At 35.9% G+C, this 21,846-nt stretch overlaps 1 protein-coding gene across 1 annotated transcript in view; it reads right to left on the minus strand.

Annotated features, from left to right (window-relative positions):
- The window catches only part of eys (eyes shut homolog), a 173,791-nt gene that overhangs the window by 67,689 nt on the left and 84,256 nt on the right, over nucleotides 1-21,846 (minus strand). The window contains exons 29-35 of the mRNA XM_044136158.1: nucleotides 17,104-17,275; nucleotides 16,733-16,811; nucleotides 16,112-16,311; nucleotides 10,387-10,511; nucleotides 9,713-9,837; nucleotides 9,108-9,321; nucleotides 2,494-2,684 (exon numbers count right to left, since the gene is read on the minus strand). Of these exons, the coding sequence (XP_043992093.1) occupies nucleotides 2,494-2,684; nucleotides 9,108-9,321; nucleotides 9,713-9,837; nucleotides 10,387-10,511; nucleotides 16,112-16,311; nucleotides 16,733-16,811; nucleotides 17,104-17,275 (1,106 nt within the window). The remainder of the gene's footprint in view (nucleotides 1-2,493; nucleotides 2,685-9,107; nucleotides 9,322-9,712; nucleotides 9,838-10,386; nucleotides 10,512-16,111; nucleotides 16,312-16,732; nucleotides 16,812-17,103; nucleotides 17,276-21,846) is intronic.

The raw sequence follows: 21,846 nt of genomic DNA on the forward strand, positions 1-21,846 counted from the left end.
CATGGTCACTGTACTCCAGTCTTATTAAATAAACCAGGGGTCAACAACCTTTTTGAGACCGGGAGCTACTTCACGGGTACAGAATAACACGAAGGGCTACTTGTTTGATACAGACATAAATTTTCTTGGCTCAGCCTTTATAGCAATAATACATATATGTATATATGATTACATGCTGCCTGATCATATTAATGTTAGGGACTACTGACAATAGTTATCAGTAATAATTTCCCATGGCAGATATGGTTAATTGCTATTATGTGATCAGAAGTTCTTAGTTCAGAGTTTTAAGTTTGATTCCCTTTTGGAGCTTTTCTGTGTGATTCTAAATTGCCCACAAGTCACTAAGAGTACGGATTGTTGCAGCTGCAGCTGTACGCACTGAGATTTTCCTTTAAATAAAATAGAAAAGTTATTGTATTTTTTATTATCCAACCCTCTTTACTATTAACAAAATTGTGGAGAGAAGAAAAAGTTCTTCTATGCCAAAACATCATGTATGCATATGTAGCGCACATCAGCGTGAGTCTGTGGGGGTGGGCAGCCAAAGCCTAAATCTTATTGGTCAGTTTGCTTTTTCTGTCAGCTAAAAATGATGAGTGGAGTTTGAATCTCCCGTTATTCTAAAATCCTGCCTGAGCTTTTTACAGTGTGCGCGGTTCTGGCGGGTCGCCGGTTTATTAGCTTTTTTTGTGGTTTGGGAAACTTAAAAGCTGACACCAGAGCAGATCAGAAGGTACGCATGAAACTATCACTGCACCTGACCTGCAAGAGCACAACCACCTCTCCAACATGCATCATGTGCGCGTCGCCCTTTTTTCTTTTTTTTTTTTTACACATAATAAAGACATGGAAGCGTAGCCTCCCTGTGAGATCCACGGAAAGTGGAGGATGTTGATTCTCAAGTTCAGGTTGTGTCAGACATCCAAAGGAGGAGAAGGTGAAGCAACAATGTTTGCTTAATTGGGGAATGTTTGGACTAGATTAAATTGTTTAACCCTCAGTCTTAGCGCGACTCTCAGGAAGAGCGGCAGATGTCAGTTAACGGGCGACCCGCCAGCTCTCCAGTTCAGCAAACATCAAAGAAGCTCATAAACCGACGACCTGCCAGAACCGCACACAATAAAAAGATCTGCCGGGATCCAAACCGCTCTTACAACTACGGGAGGTTCAAACTCCGCTCATTCATTTTTAGCTGACAGAAAAAGCGCCAAGCCACCAAATAAACAAAAGCAAACTGACCAATTAAGATTTAAGTTCTGGCAAGCCCTTTGACCCCCAGAGAATCAGGCGTGCGCTAGTAGATGTTTTGACACATAAGATCTTTTTCTTTTCTCCACAATTTTGGTAATTATAAAGAGGGTTCGATAATAAAAATTTCTGAAATTATTCTTTTCTTTTTTTACTTCAAGGAAAATCTTAAGGTTTTGACAATGTTATGTTATTAATTCTATGTAAAAACATTAAATTAAATAATTTCTTTGGCAGTGCTCCCTAATGACTATGGCTATTTTTAGAACTTGCTCCACTGACAAGGTCCCCTCGGGCAACCGGGTGCCCGCAGGCACCATGTTGGTGACCCCCGAAATAAACCATAGTGTAAGTAAAACAACTAAACTTATGAATGATTCTAGTATCACCAGCTATTTGCATTCAATCAGTTTAATCCTCTTTTTGTACAAGACTAATTTTTAGATAAGTTTTTTGTGTATTGTATGTACTGATGCATTAAGACAACTTCAGTGGCCTGTAGGACAATGAATTGCCAGCATCAACATATGCAAGAAAATAACTTCTGAAAAGCTGTCCAGAGTAGTAAATATTCTGAAAAAGTTAGGAACTGTCAAATTAATTCAATTCAATCTGCATTATACTACGGAAGAGGGTTAGGGCCACCAAAGAAAAACAAAAAAAACAAAAGAACAATGAATTCTGACTTCAAAGTCAGAATTCTGAGATTAAAGTCAGAAAGTCAGAATTCCGACTTTAAACTCAGAATTCAGACTTTCTGACTTTAATCTCAGAATTCTGACTTCAAACTCAGAATTTAAAGTCAGAATTCTGAGATTAAAGTCAGAATTCTTTTTTTTTCTTTTTTTTTTCTCGGTGGCCCTAATCCTCTTCCTCATTATACAATTACCTGTATAATGCCAGTTCACAATAAATGTCTCAAGTTCTTCTTTTCACTAAGATTTTTTAAATCTCAGTGCCAAAGAGTTTACTGCACATTAAGAACACATTTCACACTAAACCCCCAGCAACTGTAATTATAGTGCACTAGATCTCTCTCTAAGAACGGTACATACTACAACAACATTGTTCTACTCTATTTGCCCTACTATTTTGATAATAGTTTGTGCCAATATTTCTCATATTTTCATTTTGATACTATAGAATAATTTTCTAAAACAAAAACAAGCATATTTAAGCCAAAATGACCAAACAGATAGCTATTGTGAGAACTTGGAACATCTTTATAAAAGCACAATTTACCTGCAAGATCCCATCCTGGATAAAGAGTTTCATGAAAAAGAAATCCCCATTAATGGGTCCTTGGTCGACATATAGGAGAGTTCCCTGAGATGCTGTGGTTTGAAATCTCACATAAATGTTGTTGAGAGTTCCAAGGTCAACACCTTGAAACTCAAGGTATGAATTCCCAAAGTAATGGAGGTAGCTTGAATCTGGGAAAGAGATAAATACACAAAGCTTAGACTGTGGGAAAGGTTAAGGAGACATAAGCTATGTTACCTTATGAATCTTTAGAGTGCGATCAGCTAGGTTTCCCAATGGATCCTCTCAAGGAAAAAGCATCAGTAAGGTCAGCATATGCTACAGAGAAACATCTATAGAATGATAAAAAAACTGACTTGTGACAAAAGGTGTCATGTCATTGTTTTGAAATTCACAAGTAATTTTGAAGTATTTTCACGCAAGTCTACAGACAGTACATGTTGTGGCAACAGAAGGACAAAATACTGGTAAATAGCCAGAGGCGCTCAAGTGAGCTGAATTGCGCACCAGGTATTGTAACACATTTCTGTTTGGTGTAAACTATCAAGTATTTTCAAGTTGAATAGTTCAAGTAAAGTCATATCATTGGTGCTAAAAGTCCTATTCAAGTCATAAGTCTTTCAATTTCATCAAGCTGAGTCTAAAGTCATTCAATTTTGATTCACAACTGGTTATGAGATATCGACCATGACTGAAAGAATGGATGTCTCCCTGGTGAGATGTTCAGGAAACGTCCCACTGGGAGGAGACCAGAAGGGAGACCCAGGACATGCTGGAGGGACTATGTTTCTTGGCTGGCCTGGGAACGCCTTGGGATGCCCCCAGTGGAGCTGGCCCAAGTGGCTGCAGAGAGGAAAGTGTGAAACTCTATGCTTAGTGCTCCAGGATAAGTGGGGAAAAAAAAGAAAAAAAAAAAGGAATGGGTGGAGGGATGGACGGATGGATAAATTTCCAGGTGAATCCCAGAGGGAATATATATATCCCTTTTGGCTTACGGACGCATTGGGATTTGAACAAAATGAGCTGTGGAATATCCATGGACACTAAGATGCTTGGATTTCCATCCTGGAACTGTTATCCCTGTGACCTAGTCTCGGAAAAGAAGAGGACAATAGCTAGATGGATGTACTTTCCCACTTTTATTATGTTATAAAAATTATATACAGAACTGAAATTAAGATATTCATGGAAGTTGTACTATGCAACATTCCTCACCTTATTACTAATCCATGAATACATGATACATGAGTATGTATCCATGAAACATACTATGTTTCATGGATGAGACTAGGCAATTATGGGGTATTTGATTGAAGGTTCTCTTCCTTGGACACAGTTGGGCATTAGTGATGGAAAAAAACTTAAAAGACCGAAACGACTCCTGCATTAAGATCACTGATGCTCAATATTTCTAATTTAACAGCAGACCAAACTATATAAAAAAAAGTCAAAACCCAGAGCCTGCTAAATGGATGAAGCAATCCCAAATGAAATAATCTTCTGCTTTGTTTCCTTTTCAGAGAAAAAATAAATCACTAGAGAAATTAGCAACATGTTTTTTTTTAAGTTGATACTGTGATTAACCATACAGCTGTTCAGTGTGAACTTATCAATACTAGTCAAATGCCAAGTTCTAATAAGCCATACCTCTTTTGATCTAGCAGAAACTCCTTAGGGAATTTGGAAAGCCAGCTAACCTAAATACCCACATTCTCTCTAGGGAGCAATATTACCCAAACCCTGAGGAGTATTCCGGGATAACAAAAAGAGAGAATCATCAGGATCAGACCTACTGCGTTGCATGAATTAATCAGGATAAATGGATGCGGAAGCAGTGCCGTACTGTCTTCTGCTTTGCTACCGACAATGGGGTTTGCCAATGCTGATGATGGAAAATTACCCCTCAGAGACAAAGCCATTCATTAATTTTAAAGCCTTGTTTAGTCTGATGTAGTCTTTGATGCATTAGGAGGTTGCTGCCAGGAAGCAGCATCATGCCTCATTAACAGTAGATTTCAGTCTCTTCTTCAAAGGTCTACTGTTTTTACTATTACCTATTGCATTCACATTCCAGATTTTTGCACATGCCTTAGGTAACTCTTCACGTCCTATCTAAATTGTAAATCTGCACAATCTTTCACACTATGCTCCACATCTGTTTTTTCACCGTTAACATAATGCTGACAAAGCAATTTTTCAACCCTCTAATCTGTTCAAAAGCTTTTCTAGTTCCTATAAAGGGAAAATGTTGTCTACTGAGGATATTCTTTGATATAAATCTTTCAGATCTGATTTAATTAGGGCCAGTTCTGATACATGATCATAAAAGAGGTGAGAAAACTGATATAAGTCATATTTAATGGAACAAGGAGAGAAGGAGCGCAGTGTTGCGGCACAAACTGTAGGCGAATGTCACCAGGGTTAAAGTAGAAGACGTTCCACTAGAAAAATATATATGAGGAAATGTGAACCAAGGATCAATTAATTGGGAGACAGAACTTTGATGGGGAAATTTAATTAATATGGACTTAATGTACCATTTATTTAAAAAAAAGAAGTCATGATGTAAGTTCTGCTTTGCCACTGATTTATTGGGTAAGGTAATAGACTGACTGATTGAACTTGTCACAGGACAGAGATAAAATACTGCAGAAGACCATTCTTGGACCCGAGCAATTTTACAGTCCCAAAAGAAGGCAAAAGGTCATTCTGTACTTACAAAATTGGCAGAGAAATAACGTATAATAGATAAGATTTTGCTGAATATCCTTCTTCTACTATAGAACATAAAAGATCCAATTCAAAATATATTATAGGCTTCTTCTGGTTTCGCTGGTATATCTATGAGCCCAAATCTTAAACAGATCAATGTTTTTTTCAGTAATTCATAATGTACATATTGACATGATAGCATCACCAGATGACATACAACTAAATTAAAACAAAAAAACTCCACAAATGATGTTGTGTGTACTAAAGTGAAAGGAGAAACTCAATAAGAATTGGACACATTAGGAACAGAAGCACAGCAAACGGTTAAAGTAGCTACAATTTGTCAGTAATTTGAAAGCAATTCTTCTTTGTTTCCGTGCCAATTAATATAATCAATTAATAGCATTGATAATCTATAAAAAGACGTAACACTACCTAGGCATCACACAACAAACATATCATTATGGGTAAAAGTAAAGTGCTCTCTCAGGACCTTTGCCATTTATTGTGTTGCAAAACGTACTGATGGAATTGGTGAGAAATCTAAAGCTGCAACCAGATTTCTGCATGCACTTCATCACACAAACCAATTTTCCATTGTTGACTTAAAATCAAACTTAATTTTTCCTGTCTTATGTTAGTTAGGATTATCAAAAATATTTCACATTTGTTCAGTGACAGAATAAACAAAAAATGGTTTTAGACATTTTTTTGTTTTGATGCTTTCTTCTTGGAGGGACACCTGTGGCTGTATTTTAAGGCAACACCTCAAACCTCAAAGTAAGAGTGAAGTTTAGAGATGAGAACATTACAATGTGGGATTGTTATTCAGTGTGTGGTATTTCCAGACTTTAAATAATTGAAGGAATAATGAATGGAAAAATTTAATCTGACCTTGAGGGTAACAATCTGGAAATAGTATAGATTCTTAAGCAAGACAATGATTCCAAACACACAACCAATTAGTTTCAGCAAAAGAATATAAAGCTGGTAAAATAGAAATCAAAAGCCTGAGAATGAAAATAACTGATAATCATAATGCAGAGAAGAGGCCAACAGAACCTTTAAGACAGTAGGTGGGAAAAAATGGGTCAGAATCGCATCCAAGTGATCCATAAGACTAGTACAATAAGAATGCTCAGTACTTATTATGTGTGTAATTTCACTTCACAGTACATTTATGGACTTATTCAATATCTCCAAAATATTTGAAACAAAAAACATAAATTGGTTCAATACATTCCTGTTGTAATATTTAGATTTTTTTTAAATAAATGACTGATACAACAGCTACAATGGAAGAAAAGAGGAAATACTTCTAACAGGAGAATGTATAAAATAAGCCTTAAATGTCAAATTTTTTAAAAACATTTGTTCTTATCATTATTTATAAATTTCTAATCAGAGAAAGTCTTCATGACAGCAATATTAATTCACCAAATCAATCAGAAAACTTACAAGGAATCAGTATCTAAATACAGGCAAAGTGTGTTACAAAAAACATAATCAAGAGCACCAAAACAAAATCACAGATGTGGGAATTAAGATTAATAGTGGAACTGGAGTAAGAGGTGCTGAATGTTAAAGATGACAAACATCTTACTCATCTTGGTGATTTTGTGCAGCTCCAAGGGGGTAATTTGATTTCCACAACACATGGCTGCAAAAGATAACAGCATCACCTGTGTCATGGTGATCACTTGAAGGAAAGTCAACCAAATCATAGCTTAGCAGAAGTAAGCCTCCTTCCATCCCAATTTCAGATTCTCATCAGCTTTCACATTACATAGTAAAGGTTCTATACTGTGTAGCCCAGCTCTATATGTACAGAGCAGAAAATAACTGATTTAAACCTTAAGGTTTATTTCGAAGCAGTTCCGAATATTCTTTTCACATTAGAATAAAAGAAAAGAATCGTATGTTGTCAATGTACTGTGCATACACCGATCTTATGTTTTGACTTCACTTTAACTTGATATATATATATATATTTCAGAGATTGTGGAGCAGTCTGTGGTTTAAAGGAGCACTGAGTCTATTTCAAGCAGCACCAAGGGCACTGCATGTGTTTAGATGGTGACCTACTTTAATAAACTTGTGAGTTTCTGGCTCCACTTACTTTAAAACTTATTTACTTTGATTATGCACTTATGTGTAGAAGAGTAAAAGGATGTTTCAGTGTGCAGATGCTCGGGTTTGTTTCCTATAACAACATTTTTTGTGTACCTTTAACCCTTTCTTAAACAGTGTGCTGACTAAGAGCTGCATCAGGTGCTGTGTGGAGGACTCAATTACATTTGGCCCACACTGATTTTCAGAGTGTCGCAATAAATTGGCTCAAGCTTGTCTGTGTTCAGTAGGTCTGTTTTACAGTTCTCCGCACACTTTCAAAGGTAGACAGACCTCATCTGTCACAGAGTAACAGTCTGTCCTGCACTCCTGAATTCCTCCTGTTACACAGATGACTGCATCCAATCCCAATAATGTGTAACAAATTATGTTCAGCATCAGTCATTTGAGATTTTAAGGATGTAAGACCAAATACTGATCAGCTATATTACTCTTTGGAATCCCATTTTTTCCTCAAATAGATATAGGCAACACAATTTAGTAGAAAGCACAAAGATATATTTGCACAGAATGTCAGCACAGCTGCACGGAGCTCCTATGACAATCTCTGAATCAGAGCTTATAAATCATAAGTTGTTATTTTCAAAAGGCTCCCTAAAAATTCTATTTAGGGTAGGACTCGGATTGTTTTCTCTCATTCAAAGCTAGCAAAAACCTGTGTAGCTGTGTTTGCTCTGAAGGACATGGTAACTATGGATTTTTAATTCAAAACCAAGTTCCTGTAATTGGCCTCATTACTTTACCACATTCAGAGTTTATACATTTAGAAAGAGAAGCATGGTTCCCATATGACAGAATCTTTGGAGGTGCAAATTTAGTACTTCAATACCAAATCACTTTGTATTTCCATCTTGAAATGAAAATTTATCTTGGCCACAAAAGAATTGATCAAAATAAACTGATGAAACATGTAAAAAAAAAAAAAAAAGTTTAAATAATTCTGTGTAATATGAAAACATTTAAAGTTCTTGAAATGCATAACCATCTCAGTTTTTAGGGCTAGCAAGAGCAATGCTAACCCCCAAAGTTAATGATAAATGAGTTAATCTAAAGTTAATTGATCTTATCATTCGACTAACAATTGATAAATGTATTTCCATATTTCCATAATACAACATAACACAAAGGGCTAAATTTGACTATATGTGAATGATTGAAATGAAACATAAAGGTTGTTATTATCATCTGTTGGATTTTTGTCCCATTCCTCCACACATAATTGATGTAAATGAGTCAGGATTGCAGACAACTTGCATGAAAACACCTCAACAGGTCTGCCTACAGTTTTTTATGGTCTTGAGATAATAATTATGTCAAGATAGCTAAAATTTTAGTTGTGTCACAACACAAGACATGTCGCTTAAGATTGTAGATTTTGGTCATTGCGTGCATTTGCAAACACTACAGCACTCCTTTCTCTGTGGACTGTGACTCTTTCCATTACAATGTTTTATTGACACAAGGAGCTCAGACGATATTTAAATTTTAGTGAATGTAGCAGAACAAATGGAACATAGGAAGTAAACAAGAAGTGTTCTTAATTACTACATAAAAATTTATTTTTTTGTCGTTTTGGACTATTTGTCAAATATTTTCATGTCAAATGTCATTTACATTTTCTAGATAAACTGTTCAAATGTAGAATGTGAAATCTGCTCAGGAATCATAAAGTGGGATAATACTACAAGCAATACTGACACATTGATATTTTACCACAAACATTTTTTCTAAGTACACAACATGGTCCATACCTGTGGATGGTTCAGCTGTTGGTATTGGGCTTAGAGCCGGCACTAGATCCCTGGGTGTGTAGCAGCTAGTGATGTTCTCGCTTGGCGTCACCAAGGGAACAGCATTCGTATTGGGAGGCAGGCAGCTGACCTTGTTTATGCCATCTACACAGGAAAACGCTTCTGGACATGGATTAAGCAGGCAGTCATCATAGTTGTGCTCACAGTTCCTCCCCTGTGTACATAAATTAGACAGTCTTGAGATGTGTCATGCAACTCTGCGTTGAAATGCTAAATGAGATGTGGTGTTCATAGTTTGAATCGTCAAAGTAGTTTGTAGATTTTAGATTTAAAAACCATATTATTAAAGATGATACCCAACAGCAAAAAAAAAAAAAAGATCATGATTAGTTTGTCATGTAATTACATAATTTTCCCCTATTTAGTTAGATTTTACTTGATAGTGTTTTTTTTATTTTTTTTTATTACTAACTAGAATGACTAATCACAAGTTATTTTATTGTCAAGAAATTATTCAAACGTTACTTCTTGAGAGCAACCAGTTTAATAAAAGTAAGTTTAGTTTAAAAAAAGAGGAGTGGGAGTGTAAAGTGGTGGAGCCTCACCACAAATCCAGGACGACAGAAACAGGTGTAGCCATAGCCTGGATCATTCTGGATGCATATCCCCTGGTTGCAGGGCTGTGGAAGGCACTCATTAATGTCCTCCTCACAGTGAAGGCCTGTCCAACCTGCCAGGAACAAAAGCCCACAGAGTGCCGTAGTGAGCTTGGGCTCTCTCACTTCCACCCTCTGAAGTGAATATCAATCAGATTCGCTTACATTGATTTGCTTCTTTCTGGGTTCACGCACACACAAACAGGGACAAGAAAAGGCTTTCACTAAAGAGTAAGATGTCACATCCATTTCAACAAGTTAAGGTCATTTCGTTCTTTAATCACTGTCTTTTTTTTTTTTTTTGAACTGTATGACAGGAAATTTCACTCTTTAGGGAAGGTGAACTATGCAGGTATCACAGTCACCTCTGAGTGGCCTTTCTCACAGGATGATCTTCAAGAAACTAGAGCTGATAAACTATTCTTCCACATCTGGGACATGATAGAGACTAAGATGTTCCTGTTGACTTAGAAAAACATGTTGCTATTTAAGTTATGTTTTAGTATCCACATACATAAGCTGGAAATGCTGCCTGTAAAAGATCTACAAAGAGGTGAAAAAAACCCCTGCTGCCTTATTTCGAGGCAAACCGAGAAAAATCACAGGATATCAGAATGACTCACCTGACCTGCAGTGGCAGACGTAGCTATTAATAAGATCTTGGCAAACAGCGCTGTTCTGGCATGGTGCTGAGCAACATTCGTTAACATCCACTTCACAGAAATCCCCCATGAAACCTGGTGGACAGCTAAAAAAACATGATGTTTGGAAAACTATTAGGCAGTCTCACTGTGCTGTCACTTCATTTTTGTAGATCTGACAAGCTGTGTCCAAGAACTGCTAAGTTTTGCAACAAATATATATTAAAAAAAAAAAGTTATTTCATCTATTTTATTCATCAGTTCTTTTTAAGATAAAGCATTTAATGAGCATAGATCAAAAATAATTTTGGAGGTTGGGGACAAAGCGGATGACAACATAGCATAAAACAAAAGTGGTAAAAGTTTGCTCTATTTAGCATCAGAACTATATTTACAATATCTCATTTATTAATACGGCACTACGAGTAGCAGTCTCTGTAAAAAGTCCCAAGACTCAGCTCTTTATGTCTTTGGATTAATAACAATGTCTTGTATATAATGTAAATGAAATGAAATTAAAAATCAAATGAAGCTGCAGGGGACAGTCACCAGGGCAGAAAATCTTCAGAAACATGGAGGGAACATTGTCATTATGTTGCTCAGGGACCTGAGGAGAAGAGGCATCTGGAGGAGTTGGATTGAATACATAATAAAAATTAAGTGTTTTAAAAGTACAATATGAAACTACATGTTCAAAGGTATTAGAAATTAGCCCATAAAATGAAAGCAAAATTTGGAAATGGGTGAATTCCACTTCCTTATTTGATAACAAATCCTATTTAAACTGGAGTTGGTGGCATATGAGGTGTCCACTAGAGTAAAAGTCCCCAACCCTGGTTCTCAAGGTCCACCGTAATGCATATTTTAAGTGTTACCCTGCTATTTCACACCTAACTGAAATTAAAAGCTGGTTAACCAATTCTGCCATAATAGGAGGCATGCTAAGAAGGCAATGCAATCATTTGAATCACTTGTGCTTGAGCAGGCAGACATCTAAAACATGCAGGATGGTGGATCTGGGTTAATAATCACAAGAACACCAGAGCAGAACTCTTGGGAAGTCTTCATAGGTCTCTCCCGTGACAGCACAGCCACTTTGTATTTTTGGGATGTGAAACAAAACAAGTTTTGTTCAAAATATCACTCAAAAATGAGCTGCATTAAGTCCCAAATAAGAGCTGCAAAATCAGGATGTTTGATGGCTTTCGTACCAATAAAGTCTTACTATAGTTCAATCGTAATGGAATACTGAGTTGTATTTCTACTGGAAAAAAAAGCCCAACTGACTGTCAGAAATTGCTTTACAATCTATCCTGAAATCCTATTGCTCACCCAACTTTGTGTTTAGTAAAGCTAGCAAATTAAGTAGAAATCCATGAAGGGGCATGTTTATGATTATTTTCTCCATCTGGTGTCTGTCCATTTGACTTGCTGTGACATCGGTGACTCAGATGTTTACTATGCAAAACACATACTGTTTAGCAAGCGATTTAAAAATGTCTTATTTTGCTGATTTTTTTGGTGTCCAGCTAATTTATAATAACAGTCCAGTATTTTTAAAGGAAGTGCACCTCTGGCTATTTCCTTTAACTGCATTTGTCAAGAAAATATTAGAAACCAATTATTCTTTTTTTATTGCTTTCTAACATTAAGAACAAACCAGATGAAAGTGCATGCTAGACAAGATTTCACAGTCAAAAAGAGCCCAGCAGAGATGTCTGGTATAATAAGTTATTCTCTGCATCCATAAAACATGGACAAAGTAATGACTGCAGCTGTGAAATTGTATCTTCACTACCAAGTAGGCTGCAGATTTTGAAATGTAAATCACAAGATGATTTTGAAATATACTGTTCTAAAGAATATTCATTGTTTGAATACTAACAACGTGTATTATCAGAGTTATTTGAAGAAATGAAAAAGATATAGAAACATAACTGACTCACTGGGAAAATAAAAGGAGCATTTAATTCTGAAATCCCACTGTGTCTTTATGCACTGGTGAAGAACTGAGATTTTCCAGATGGACAGCGGGCCTAATTACACATCAAAGCTACCACAAATTTGAGGGCAGGAAGGGCAAAAATCTAAGGCTTGGACCTCCCTGGGAAATTTTCAACTGGGAACAACACAAATGCTAGACAATAAGAACGATTCCAGAAGGTCAAAATAGAAAGTGAAAAGGAAAATTATAAAGTCTTTTTGGGTTTATGGGACCTACAGCCTCATTTAGGTAATTTTACAGCCCTTATAAAGTCAAATCTGAAAGATATCAAATACAATATCTAAAACTGGGAATAAATGTTTTATAATCTATACCCATAAAATTACCATCTGACAGATCATCTTTTTGAAGAGACTGTGTTAAATCAGACATTCCTTGAGTAGATTGAGATTAAGCTTTTCTATTTTCTATTTAATATTGTCAAATGATTTTAGTCTTTTGCTCTTTCCAGCTCCTCTTCATTCAAGTGAAATAACAACAGCACATAATGCATCCGTGTAGTCTAATCTACAGAAACAAGCACTAAATGAGCAGGGGATAATTTGAAACATACTGGTAAGGCAGTCCACTATATCATCACTTAACACTGTAAACAGCAGCAACCTATTTGGAGTCGCAGTACTCATAGTCATATAAATCATGACATCAAGCATATACCAGTACAACAGCACAAGGTTAGGCAAAGTAATTAACTGTACAGCAACCAGGGATCTGCTGTGTCAAATTGGGATACTCTGCCTGCATTTATCTTGTATCTAGATACACTTCATCACTCAAGACATAGCATGGTGGCAATTAAAAAGTAATGATTCACTTGCAAACAACCTGGAGGACTGATGCATGTGCACAGATGTACCGAAGCACAATTATTATTACACCGGATGCATTTTTAATTGGAACTGTGTGTCACCGACAACGATTTCAACTTTGAAAAAAATTAAGACGTGGGCTGTAATGAGAATTTTGAGTAATGGGACTGTACATTGGTTTACCAGGGTATTTGCAATTTCCTTTGTTCAGCTTGGTCTAAGAACATCTTATTGATATTTTTGTTCACATTTTTAACTTCAAAATTTACAGTTCTGACTGATTGTTTTCTAAAGAAATACTACTTAGAACATTCTTTAGGGTACTTGCAAATGTGACACTGGCTGATTTGATTTATAATCTAATTTATGGACTTGAGTGCACCTGAATAAAAGCTACAAACAAACTAACTTTAAAAGAAAAAACAAAAACAAACAAAAAAAAACATAAATAGGGCATATTCATAGGTTGCATTTGTATATACTGTAAATTGCACATGTCTATATTGTGCATACCTTGAAGTTTTCCTTTGAGATTTTTGTCAAACTATTTTATTATAATTATTTTTTCTCTTTCATTATTAACAAAACTGTGAAATTTTCTTATGTTTTTTTTTTTTTCTTCTTTTCGTCAAAACATCCTGTACTGTGTGCAACTGTGTGGGCACACATACATCCTAAACACAACAAATCTATTGTTTATTTTTTCCATAAGCAAAATTTGGCAATGAAGCTAACCAAAAATGAGTAAATAGTCTTTAAAACCATTAAATGTGGTGGAATGGCTTGCCAAATGTACAGAAATAAGGTAATTTGTAACAAATAGGTATGTACACATAAGTGTGTGTACCTGTATTACATTGCATGCATTAGGCCTTGTGTGGATCAGATGTGCCGTTTTTGTGCCCAATGCGCGTCACACTTGGTCTATTTGTGTAGGTCAGGAATCGAGCGTAAGGTGTGCAGTGTGAAGTTGCTGTTTCTGCGTGCCATGTGTGTATCCAATATACACACATATGGTCTATATTTGTCAGGTGCATTGTGCTGCTTTTGTGCACCATGCGCATGATGCGTGTTGTGGATGAGGTTATGTTAATGAATGTGGGTCAGGTGCGTGGATGGTTTTTGTGTGTGCCCTCGAACAATATGCTCCATGGCCTCACACTTCAGTGCCTTTTTTCTTGTCTTCCTCAAAAACACTTTCGCCTCATTTTATGCCGTTCTCTTCACCACGCAGAAGTTGAGCCCTTTGAAACCTGTTGGTAAAAGCTTTGTCGTTTTTTTTTCTCCCCTACAGGGGGTCTTTTGTGGGCTTTAGTGTCCCTTACATGAAAGTAGGCTGACAGGAAAGGGGGGAAGACATATGGCAAATGTTGCCGGGTCTGGGAATCGAACCCGCGACGGCCGCGTCGAGGACTCAAGGCCTCCAAATGAAGCCTATAGGCGAAAATTCAAGCTGGGAGACAAAACACAGCCGTCACACATCAGACATTCATCACGCTCCCGCCGCAGCCAATCAGGACACGGATCCCTTCAAAGGACAATCCTCCCTGGATCTTCTCGCTCATCAGCCGTGCTTTGACCCACCTCCTCCCCATCTCCACCATCATCCCAGGGACATCTTCCTAGCTCCCTCTCTGCTCCTTCGTTCAAGGCTCCGTTCCACCACCAGTATTCGGGCCGGGGGGAAGACTACCCTGAGCTAAACCTGGACCGATCACCTGCCTGGTGATCCTCAGCTCACAAGTCTTCCGCCGGGTTCGAGCGCCAAAGTTTCTGTATCATTAAATCTTCTAAGTGCTTCTCTTTCTCTGTGTGAGTCTATCCAGATTGAAATGTGGGTCGCGCTGTCCCCTATGCCACCACGGCACGGCCTGGTAAAATCTTTCTATTAAAGCAGTGTCCAAAGAGCGTGAAAATAAATAGTAGCTCATAGTCCAGAAATTATGGTAAATCCACTAAAGCTGGTTGCAAAATGAAGAAATGCTTTAAGAGGTTGGTTAAAAATGTTACCCGTTTCCTGGCTACTTTAAGACTTAGTCTTCCAAAGTCAATGTGTTTGCAAAATAAAACAACTTTGGAAACTACAGGAATTCTACAGGTGCCAAAACGAAGATTAACTTGATAAAACAAGAAAAAGTAACACAAGGCAATTTATATGGATAAAAACCATTTTATGTTAAGAACCTAACTGAGTCTGCCACCAACAGAGCTTAAAATCAGAAATACAATTTTGAACCAATTATTGCTTGTTGCAGAATAACCTTATTCTGCAACAGAATAAATTGAAGGGAAATTCTTTTACACTTTTTGAGTAGCTTTTTGTCATATAAACAGAACCTACTCTCCAGAACACCCACATTTTTACTTTACTTAGTAAATAAATAAGTTATGTTGATACAAAAAACAGAAAGTTTACAGACATTTCTAAAATGGCTTACAGCGTTAGTAAATTTTAGAAGAGCAAAATCTGGACATTTAACTATCTGTTTTCTTGTCAAACGTTTTGATATTCAACAAATGGCTTTGACTCAACAACCAAACTACCCAAAGCTCCCCATGGCAACAAATCTAAAACATACCCAGAACAGCACACTGCTGTTCTGGGTATGTTTTAGATTTGTTTAGATTTGCTGGCTTTAGCTTACCTGCTAGAGCCAGCTAGCAGGTAAGCTTGCCGGTAACAACTGAGAATTTATTTTAGGCTAGTCCATTGCAAATATTCCTAAAAATCAGAACTAGTCATGTTTTGTAGTTTCTTATAACTACTGAGATGTATTAGGCCAACAGATATTTGCAAAAAATATTCAGCAAAATGTCCTTTGAACTATATTCTTCCTTGTCCATCAATGTAGAATATTTGATGATCATTAGAACAGATTCTGTGGAAACTTACATGCAAGTGAAATTTGATCCTTCACCATCAAGGCAAGTGGCTCCATTGAAGCATAGTGGGACATTTAAAGCGGTGTCTCTGCAAACATCTATGTCATTTTCACAAGTCTTTCCTGTGAACCCATCCAGACAGAAGCATGCATATTTATCAATGAGATCTACACATGAGCCTCCATTCAAACAGGGCTTGAGGGCACAGTCCTGAAAGATATAAAAGGTTGAAACGAGAAGCACCTGGTCAAAAATAGCTACAATGTTGAAGATTTTGTACTATTTTATATTTTAAAGTGAGGTAAGAAACACCCAATAAATTAATCTTTCAATAGCTAATATGAAAATCATCAGTTTATGCATAAAAATTACAAAACGCCTGCAAGCAATTCTATGTTTTATCTCTAGAGTCCAGCAGAGTGCTTTGGTCTAAATCAATTAGGCATTAAACTAAGCAATTCCTTTTAATCAGGTATTTGTACAATGTTTACATGATCCTGGTAGTGCAATTGACTTATCTTGCACAAAAGTCAATAGAGGTAATGATACCAAAGGCCATAGAAAGACTACACAATTCTCCTGGCATTTTCTGCAGAACTCCCAGCAGGTTTATTAATTAAGCGAAACTCACATCAATGTTTGTTTCACATCTGCTGCCGATCCAGCCCGTTTCACAAAAGCAGGTGTATGAATTTATTCCATCTTTGCAGCTGAGAGAGGAAAACAGACAAGGTCAAAACTGGGTCCTGTAGTGAGACATAAAAAAAACTGAGTGCCATCTTTTTCATTCAAGTTTTATTTCTGGATAGTTATGGATAATTCTTATACAAGGAATATATAGTGTTTTGAATGTAGTAGTTTTTCTTTAGCTAAGTTAAGGGTCACAATTTAAGCACCACAAGAGGATGCCATGCATCACATTAGCTCATTAATTATGAAACGTTTCCTCTTTTGCTCGCAATGTTTTTCATTCTTTTTTGAAAGACAGTGAAAAGTTTGCACCTTCCATGAAGACAAGGTGCTGACATGCATTCATCAACGTTGGACTCACAGTGGAGCCCAATGAGGCCATCAGGACACCAGCAGTGATATTGATTAGGCCCATCAATACATCTTCCACCATTTTGGCATGGGCTAGAAAGACACTCATTGATGTTCACTTCACACCGTAACCCTGGAAAAAAAAAAAGAGTGTGTCTTAGTAGTCTAACAAAGCCAAACCATATGCTGTCTATTCAAAACAGCAACAACCGAGCTCAAGGGCAGTGAGGATTATGGACTATTTATGTTCTATTAAGAGGAAATAGCTTTAATTATTTTGTGACATCTGGGCTCAAACCAATTTTCTAGGTATGTTAAGCTTTTTAAAATTAAACAACCATAACCATAACCAATAATGTAAATTAACCTTGGTTAAGTTCTCAGTTTTCTTAGTTTGCCAATGGGAGATAAATGCAGACTATGTCCTTCTTTGCAACTACAGTGCCTTTAAAAAGTATTCACACCTCTGTGACATTTTACTTTGTCATGTTTCAAAAACAAGTTTGAATATATTTACCTGATAATTTTATATGATGGACCAACACTTCAAACTTAAATCAAAGTGGGTGTTTTTTTTTTTTGTTTTGTTTTTTTTCTTCTATTTCTTCATCAAAAGAAAAAGTAAAAAGTGGGGAAGGGTCCAAAAATGTTTATATTTAAATCATGTATAAATTAAACAATTACAAATTGTTTAATAATATCAAAAGCAAAACCGTTGTGAAAAAGATTAACTTTGATCTACACAGTTCTGGTGTTAATTCTTCACCTTCATTTTCTTTAATTTTTCCGTAAAATGAGTCAGCAAACTCAAACTGCCATTCATAAAATACAACAAATTCAATCAGTTAATAAAAAGAGGTTATTACTATGTGGATTCCTGTGTCTTACAAAGAGCATTCTGTCCAGATAAAACTGCGTTAACAGCAAGATATGCATTTCCTCTATGATCTCTTTAGTAACCGTTGATATGAAGTGATCACACAGCCTGGCGGAACAGTAAACATGAGCATGTTACACTCCAAAGGATAAAAGACTTCTTGATTCGTCAACTCTCTTATTGAACTCATGTTTTGCCTCTATACAAACTCCCTTTATTCATAGTTTATCTTTATTATAAAAGTCTTGCTATGGAGCAACATCAAATAAAGTCTGTTTTTTTACACCAAAGCAAGTCAAACTCACTGAACAGTGAATTTCTTGCTTTTTTTAATATATATATATATATATATATATCAAAATTAGCTCAGAATGTTCTAAGGACGGAAAAAAGATCTGTAGCAATATTTTTGCTATGATGGTTGTTTGGCTAAATTTATTCCTATTTATTCAGTCCTTGCAAGTTTAATATGTTGGTGGGGTGAGAGCTAGATTTCTTGATAAGCAGAAAGAAAACGTATCTTTAAAAACCCTAATGTTTAAATTACACATTTAAGTTATTTAGTACACAAACAACCCAGATATTCAGTCGCACCAGCCTGTGAAAGCACATTCTGCTTTTATCCATTTTTGATGACTCTAAATGTCTTTGGGCTTTACTTGGCTTGTCTAATAAAACTTTGAAGTCAAAAGACACAGGCATTTTAGAAGTAAAAAAAAAAAAAAACATCTCAACAATAACAACAGTTTATACTCAATTTAAATCCTGGACAAATGTTTAATTAAGACTATGAACACATGCTCATTGTAATATATTGCAGTTTACTGTTTGTGGATGGTTATGCAAAGGATTGTGTTCAGATATTACGGGAACAAACTGGCATTGTAGCATGCACATTTGCTATATTAAAAATCAAATGGATATTTTAGTCTAAAACATCCTGAATAAAGAAAAATGCTACCAAAGAGATTCAAATTCAAAGTAAAAAAAAAAAAAAAAAAAAAAAAAAGTAGAGAAAACCTTACTTAAATAAAAGATTACAGATGTCACAAACAATATCCAAGCAAACGGGAGATTTTATGCTCACATGTGCAGCTTTGCGGCTACTTTGCCAAAGTAGAAATACCAGATTTGCAGAGGAGGTTTGCTGTTATAGTATAACTCAAAACATTCAGACAAAGAACTTGAAGTTTAACAGGCCTTGCTTCGACTAATAAGAAACTTCTGCAGGATTTACATGACACTCCCTGTAACCAGCACCTCAGAACAGTACCCCTTATACAATTTTAACTTAAGAACAGACTGCACTCTATACCTAAAAAAGAGAGGCTCATCAATGATTTAAGTTAAAAATCACCGTTAAAGACCCTTGCACTTTACTGCTCCAGTCAGCAGCTTCACATAAATCAGAAAAAAAATCGTTTTTAAGGGTGCTAAGGTTTAAATGGCTTCATAATTTATGCAGGCATTATTGATTTATTCAATATACCAATGCTTGTCTGATTTTTGAGTGGGCAGAATTAGGTATGGACACTTCATCCTAGTCTCTGTCAGATTTTTATTTCAAAATTGATGCTTTCCTAATTGATATGCTCAGCTGAAACTAGGTTTTTAACATATATTGTATAAAAACAAACAAGGAATCAAATTAAGCCTTTCATGTGTTAAGTCAGTTCAAATTACGCATATTTTTATTTGCTAAATGCAAGAATAATGAGCAAGATAGTCTTTCAGAGAAATGTTTAAGCTTTCCTCATAATCCAGTGTGTACATACATTCTACAAACATCTCACAATAGTTTGCTTTGCTCGAATTCTGCCCCAGTCCTCCTAACAGAACTGGTGTAATGGAGTCGGGCTTGTAGGCTGCCTCGCTCTCTCACATCTTTCCAGTTCTAATCACAAATTTGCAATGACCAATCCAAAAGCTTAACTTTGCCGTCATTAAGTCACAAAGGTACACTGAGATGATGTTCACTGGCTTTGAAGCTTTACCTTCTTCCAATGGTCATTATAACCAAACAATTCAACTTTAGCTTCATCACACCACAGGTCATGTATTTATAATTCAAGGTCTTTATTGAAGAAGATACTGTATTTAAAGAATCAGTCTGCTGAAAGATGTAAAGGAAGGACATTCTCATGGAACCTATTCTTGCACATAACTGTTTAGCTTCAGGCATCTAGAAATTTTGCCTGAGGAAAGAAAAAATAATTGAGGTCCAAAATTTTCTTCTCTTATATCTTGCCTGATGTCTTATTATTTTCCTCTAATGTCACAAAAGGCAACAGCATGCTTGAGGTGCAGCTTAAAAGACCTTCCATTTAAGTAAAATGTGGTAAATTAACCTGTTACCTTTCACAAACCGCTTAAAAAGGATACCAATATTTGTGTAAACCTCTAAATGGAAAGAAAGCAAATAAGCAAAAAAATGTACATCTAAGAAGCTCACAGAGCACGTTCAATTATTCAGGGATGTTAAACTAATAAAAATTTGTTTACATTAGCTGTAGAATTAAGATCACAATTTAAAGTGCTCACTACAGAACAGTTCTGAGTCAATGCAATAATATAAGTATACTAAATGGCATGTATCCAATAAGGGAATGTTCATTTCACTTAAAAAAGTTTGTGGGAGATGACATTTGTAAACCCTAACTAATTTCTTGCATATTACTGCTCATAAAAAGAAAAAAAAAAGTAAAGCAAACAATCTGATTATATTTTTTTAAACTACTTTGCTAGAGTGAATAATCAAGCTTGACTGTCTGCAGTTCTCTCCATTCTGCTTCTTATAAACAAATCTTATAAACCATAAAACAATGTGTACTTGTTGACTTACAGTGCAAAGAACCAGGTTTATAATTGACTCATAAATGGCGCACACATTCAGTGGAAAAGGGTACACAGGCAAGAAAGTTATTCAATAAAATAAAATGAAATATAAATGGACACTCTGTGACAAAAACAGACATTACCACTGTTGTTTTTAACAACTTCATTCAGCAAAGATTGAATTTCTAAAAGCATCAACAACAAAAACTGAAACAAACACAGCAAAAGCTGAAACATCAACATTCAACATTGTGCTGACTGAGGAAACTGCTACAATGTGCTGATTGCACTGTACAATAACTCAAGGGAGCCTGCTCACTAATGATGGGTGAAGAAGAGAAAACAGAAGGTGATGAATACTGTGCTTAAACTGTGATTTATATAAACAAGATCAGCCATTAATCATGTTGCTGCAGTGACTTATGACCCCCAAATACAACATGACATCTACAGTATGTGCAGTTCAAAAATATATTACAGGCACTGCAGAGGCTCTTAAGTGAAATGTTCTTAATATTAACCTGTCAGCAAAAATCTATGCAGCTGTCAAATCGGCCAAATGTGTCAAAACAAACCTTAAACTTCAGAGTATCTAAGACAGAAAAAAAAAAGAAAATCTGTGGCTTACTACATAGAAAATTAAATGTGATTATGTCAGACAACTTACTTAACAAAAGAAACACTGACTGCATTAAAAAAAGAAAAAAAATGGCTTCTTTAATCTGACTATATACCTTTAAAATTGGTCATGATGTGCCCAGGAAAAACATACTCATTAAACTTTGTCACTCCTTAAACCTTGTAATACTTTAATTGGATTTTAGATGGTAGAACAGCACTCATTAGTGCATAATTGTGAAGTTAAACAACATTTTTACACCATTCTAATAATTTTTTCCCCCCAATAAAGAATTGAAAAGTATGGCGTTAGTATATACTCAGTTTAGTTCAACCAACCCTATTTTTTTTGTGAATAGGATTCACTTGTGTGC

The sequence above is a fragment of the Gambusia affinis genome, linkage group LG13, assembly GCF_019740435.1.
Source record: "Gambusia affinis linkage group LG13, SWU_Gaff_1.0, whole genome shotgun sequence".
In the NCBI taxonomy this organism is placed as follows: domain Eukaryota; kingdom Metazoa; phylum Chordata; class Actinopteri; order Cyprinodontiformes; family Poeciliidae; genus Gambusia; species Gambusia affinis.